General features: G+C 41.7%; 1 protein-coding gene across 1 annotated transcript; it reads right to left on the reverse strand.

Moving 5' to 3' along the window:
- Window positions 1-564: 564 nt before the first annotated feature.
- Window positions 565-3,793, reverse strand: LOC139225460 (serine/threonine-protein kinase RIO3-like; the record flags this gene model as incomplete). The annotated part of the gene is made up of 4 exons (XM_070856290.1): window positions 3,500-3,793; window positions 2,291-2,406; window positions 759-904; window positions 565-672 (listed from the first exon to the last, which is right to left on the reverse strand). Coding segments are annotated over exons 1-4 (406 nt in total), but the record flags the coding sequence as incomplete, so codon positions are not given.
- Window positions 3,794-5,544: the final 1,751 nt, after the last annotated feature.

Genomic DNA, 5,544 nt, shown 5'->3' on the forward strand with positions numbered 1-5,544 from the left:
TATACGTTTCCAACACTGTAGGTGGACAAAATAACAGGAACACCTTATAAGTCAACTGCCATAATGACCTGATCTAAAAGGTTAAACTCTGGTATTTTTAAATCCAGGCCCTATTTTTTAAAACATATTTTGAACTGATCCAGTGGATCACCTCAGCCAGCAGCTGTGACACGGGTGGTTTAACCATAAACAGCAAACACACCAGACTACATTCCCTAAAACAGGGATTTAAGCCAAGAGTTGTTTGTCTATCACTGCCCCGATCAGTTAGTTTGTTTAGATTATTGTGCCACTCTGGTGTTTTAAAGGGTTAATTGGATCCAACACAGTATTTGTGAAACACACAATAACACAAACAAACTAACAGATCAAGGCAGCGGGAGACCAGAAGCTCCTGTGTTCTTGTGAGGTAAAATTACTGTTTTTGTCAATGGAGTCTGGTGTCTTTGAAGAGAACGATGGAACAGCTGTTGCCATGACACTAAAAACCTGTGCAGGCCGATTTGCTTCCATACAGATCAGGGGTGTTTCTGTTATTCTGCCCAGCCTCTGTAGGTACGTTACCTGCTCTGTAGGGGTCGTGTCTCGTGTCCTGCCAGTCGACCTCGTCCTCCGAGCTGTCGCTGTCTTCATACGGATGGACCATGCGGTAGTTCTCAAAGGAGATAGACACTGGACACGGACATCACGACTGACGTTACACACACTTTAAATCACTCAGGAGGGTTTTAATGTGCGTCGGACCGTTGTGCTCGTACCTTTGCTGTCTCCGTTGAACTTCCTCTCCTCCCGGCGGAGCTGATCGTCGCACTCGCGGTCAAACTGCATCTGCAGCATCTGTGCGAGCATCAGGTCACTGGTGGTGTCGGAAACCTCGTCGCACAGCAGCAGATCTGCTCCGGAGCTGAAACACACACCCAGAGAGGACGTCTCACTTCTGCCAACTTTCACTTTAAGAAACCATTTCACACCAAACACAGAGAGAACAAAGAGACAAACAAACAGCTTTCTGAGTTGATTATTTAGACGTTTATTTAGTTCGGTCTGCGTGTGGAACCTGGTAAATCCATGTGGTCTCTCTCTGCCTCAAAGACCAACATGAAACCATCACGGCAACAGATATGAATCCCCCCTCCAACTGTTTTTTATCTTTTACATGCAACTGTAATGTTTCTGTGTCTTGTTTCTATTGTGTTTTATGTCTCTGTAAAGCTCTCTGAACTGTCTGAATGGTGCGATAGAAATACATTTGCCTATCAACCCTTTTCTCACTCATTCTGCTTTAGTGACTTCTGGAACCTTCTAGCTGAGGTTGGACACATTTTAGGGACATGAAGAAGAAGAAGGTCCTCCAAGAAACGACGTCACCAGAAGAAGAAGCAGCGGCGAGGACGCAGAAGGCCACCAGGGGACCACGCGGCCTGTTTGATCCCGTTAGAAACACATTTAAAGCAGCAGAAGAAGAAGAAACACGGCCTGTTTGATCCCGTTAGAAACACATTTAAAGCAGCAGAAGAAGAAGAAACGCGGCCTGTTTGATCCAGTTAGAAACACATTTAAAGCAGCAGAAGAAGAAGAAACGCGGCCTGTTTGATCCCGTTAGAAACACATTTAAAGCAGCAGAAGAAGAAGAAACACGGCCTGTTTGATCCCGTTAGAAACACATTTAAAGCAGCAGAAGAAGAAGAAACGCGGCCTGTTTGATCCAGTTAGAAACACATTTAAAGCAGCAGAAGAAGAAGAAACGCGGCCTGTTTGATCCCGTTAGAAACACATTTAAAGCAGCAGCAGAAGAAACGCGGCCTGTTTGATCCCGTTAGAAACACATTTAAAGCAGCAGCAGAAGAAACGCGGCCTGTTTGATCCCGTTAGAAACACATTTAAAGCAGCAGAAGAAGAAGAAACGCGGCCTGTTTGATCCCGTTAGAAACACATTTAAAGCAGCAGAAGAAGAAGAAACGCGGCCTGTTTGATCCCGTTAGAAACACATTTAAAGCAGCAGAAGAAGAAACGCGGCCCGTTTGATCCCGTTAGAAACACATTTAAAGCAGCAGAAGAAGAAAAGCGGCCCGTTTGATCCCGTTAGAAACACATTTAAAGCAGCAGAAGAAGAAAAGCGGCCCGTTTGATCCTGTTAGAAGCTCCAACATCAGTTTAACGACCAAACTAGCAGGAGAAACTCTCCTGATGCAGAGAGGAGGATTGTCAGAGCAACTTCACAGTGGTGCCACACAGGTGGGTCACACACACACACACACACACACACACAGGTAAAGCAGGTGGAACGTACTCGGCAAGTGTGGGGAAGGCCTGGTTCTCCTCCTCCAGCTGTCTGGCCAGCTGCTCGCTCATCACATCAGTCAGCGAACAGGCCGGAGCCGCCGGGGCCACCGACCCCCACGGGCTCTGGAAGAACAACCACACACACACACTTCAAATGAGTCCACAGTTTGACATCAGGAGCCACTTCATTAGGTTTTCATCAATAAATCCTCCCTTCATGTCATGATTGAGTCCAACACATGCATATCGATGAGGGAAGAACAAATCATAGAAACACCTCCCATTTAAACACATTATGATTCAACAACCTGCAGCCTGAGAGAGAGAGAAAAACAGCAAAACATTTATTTGATTAATCAGTTAGTAGTTTGATCTATAAAATGTCAAAAAGTGGGAAAAAAAGGACAAACATGACGTCATAAAACTTCTCATTTTGTCCAAACTATGGTCCAAGATACTCTGTTTACAGTTCATTTAAGACTAAAATAAAAAGCAAATCCCCTCAATTGAGAAGCTGAAACAAGAGAATGACATGAAAACTGTAATTATTCAACGATTATTGACATATTTTCCACTAAATGTCCTGCAGATCAGCGTACGGATGAACTGAAAAATCACTCCTGCTCTAATTTGGTGTGTCTAACAAACTTACCCATTAAATTAATAATGAAAAAGCAGAATAAAGTGTACAGATTAAGAAGAGGAGAGGTTATTCTGTGGTTTTATGGCACTGGTGAGTCATTACACCTGTAGGAGAGGACATGTTCAGACATGTTTCCTCACGTGTCTTCACATCATTCAGGGGATAAATTATTCTGAGTTTCCACATGTGTCTGTTTACATAAAATAAAAATGTACCCATGGCGACAATAAGCAACAGTGTGATGGTTTATACACTTAAATGGTTAAAAATCCACTTTAATCACTAATTATTCACATAATATTTACACACACATTTATTGTTAAGCAGCACTGCTAATGTTATCGAAGCTTATTTACATGTTTAACTTCCATGTTTTAACACCAAAATGTCTCCACCCAGGTTCACCGACAGCTGCTGACTGGTCTGTCCGCCCACAGCGAGCCTACTTCGGCCTTTTATGGAGAGAACCGCCGGGGAGGCCATGTTGGATAACAGCTAGCAGGCTAATGCTAACTTAGCTTCGTGACGCTAAACAACACCTGAAGAACACGGCCAGGTGTGCGGGCGTCTTACCTTTGGCGTCTCTGCTGCGACTCCTGTTTGATCCATGATTAGATTATCGATTAGTCGATTCCTTCCCCTGAAGAGTGAATGGTGGTTGTAGCCGTTGAGCTAACGTTAGCGCGCACTGAGGGCAGATTTGGCGACTAAAATGTCCCGAAAATGAGACAAACAACGAGGTTCCGCGGTGTGACACGTTCAGAGAACTGTTGTATAAACTTCGGTGGGTATAAAAAGATGATTTAGGAGTTGGTATCGAAGGTTTTTTTGGATGTTTTAAAGGTTGAAACGAGGCAGAGACGCTTCAGTGAGTAGTTTCTCAGCTGAGTGGACCTTGGCTCAAGCGGAAGTACGTCACATGCTTACGCACAGGATAACGTACACCTTCACAATAAAAGCCCTCACGCTGTTATCAGTAGGTATTTTAATTTAAGCTTTTGTATTTTACATCACAGTAAACTGTGAATATTTTCCACTGTTAAATGGACAAAACAAGACATTTGAAGACGTCATATTCATATAAACTTATTCATTAATAAATTGTGAGAATAATGAACACATGCATTTATGCTGAAAAAAGTCCTGGATGTAAATTACAATAAATAATACATAATAATCAATAATTTTGATAAATAATGAACACTTTCATGGTGATATAACAGCATTTAAACAAAAATAGACACATTTATCACACATACTGGAAGGTTCACATACATTTAGTAGAAAAAAATGCTGTTATATAATGTAGAATTAGCTCTGCTATTAATATTAATATTATTATTTCTGTTGTTAGGAGCAGTAATGTTAATACTAATAGTAGTTTATTGTAAGATAAGCTTCGATTGATTGTGATTAGGAAAGATAATTAGAAGTCAATAAAAGAAAAAAATAGCCTACATATGCATAGAAGCGCGTACCCGCGTGCGCGCACCAGCCACAGCGTGCACGCGCACAACCTACAATCTGTCCAGGTTGACTCGTGAACGCGCGTGGCCGTCAGCTGCTGTCACAGCGTCCAGGTGCGTGCAGCCAGACGGCGTGAGCACGAGCACGACCGGAAGCCAGGGCAGAGGCCTTCAAAATAAAAGCACGGGGCAAGCGTGTTGGACCACACGAAGACTACTTGTTGTTCAGGTGAAAAATAAATCTGGTGCAAATAAAGAAGGTTTATTTTAGTGCCGTTATGAGAAGCTGATTGATAATAATCAATTAACTGACAACAACAACTCTGATGAATAATCTAAAAGATTAAATAAATGAGTGTTTTTTTGGTTTTATGACATAAATCAACATGTTCGATCTTTGATCTGTTGTTTATTCAGATGATTACAACCTATAACATTATTAGTATAATAACAAATAGTTTTTTTTGTTTATTTAAACCAATAAAACATAAATAACTAATTCCAAATAACCTCTATTAATGACAATGTTTTACATTTGTTCCGTTAATATTTCTAATATTTGTTTAACACATCTGTCTCTGTGATGTGTGTCCTTTAATTATATACACTATATCAATAATATATCACTACATATTGTGTATATATAAAATATACATACATACATTATATATCTGTGTATTACATTATTTTATTTATATCTATATCATATATTTTTATGATATATTACTATCTATCTATCTATCTATCTATCTATCTATCTATCTATCTATCTATCTATCTATCTATCTATCTATCTATCTATCTATCTGTCCAGTGAGTGTATTTTCCTGTGAAAGAGGTGACCGGAAGTCTGGCACTTTATTTTGGTGACTTGCGGGCATCGGAGCATCCTGACGTCTTCTCGGAGCACAAAGTGAAAACGCATCGTCCTCCTCCCGCGTTATGATGCCCGCACGGATCCGCAAGGGCACACTTTAACCCCCCGACGCCTTCAGGGACGTTTGTCTTTTATTTCCGGCCGCTTGCTCGTTTTTTATTTTCTTGTTTTTGCCTAAATTTTTGGGCGCAGGAGCTCTTTGTGTGTCCGGATACCGATGGCCACCTCCGCCACCGTCCCCAGCATCAGCACCACCGGAGGGCCGGCGGGCCAGC

This window comes from Pempheris klunzingeri, unplaced genomic scaffold (assembly GCF_042242105.1).
Source record: "Pempheris klunzingeri isolate RE-2024b unplaced genomic scaffold, fPemKlu1.hap1 Scaffold_268, whole genome shotgun sequence".
Classification (NCBI taxonomy): Eukaryota; Metazoa; Chordata; class Actinopteri; order Acropomatiformes; family Pempheridae; genus Pempheris; species Pempheris klunzingeri.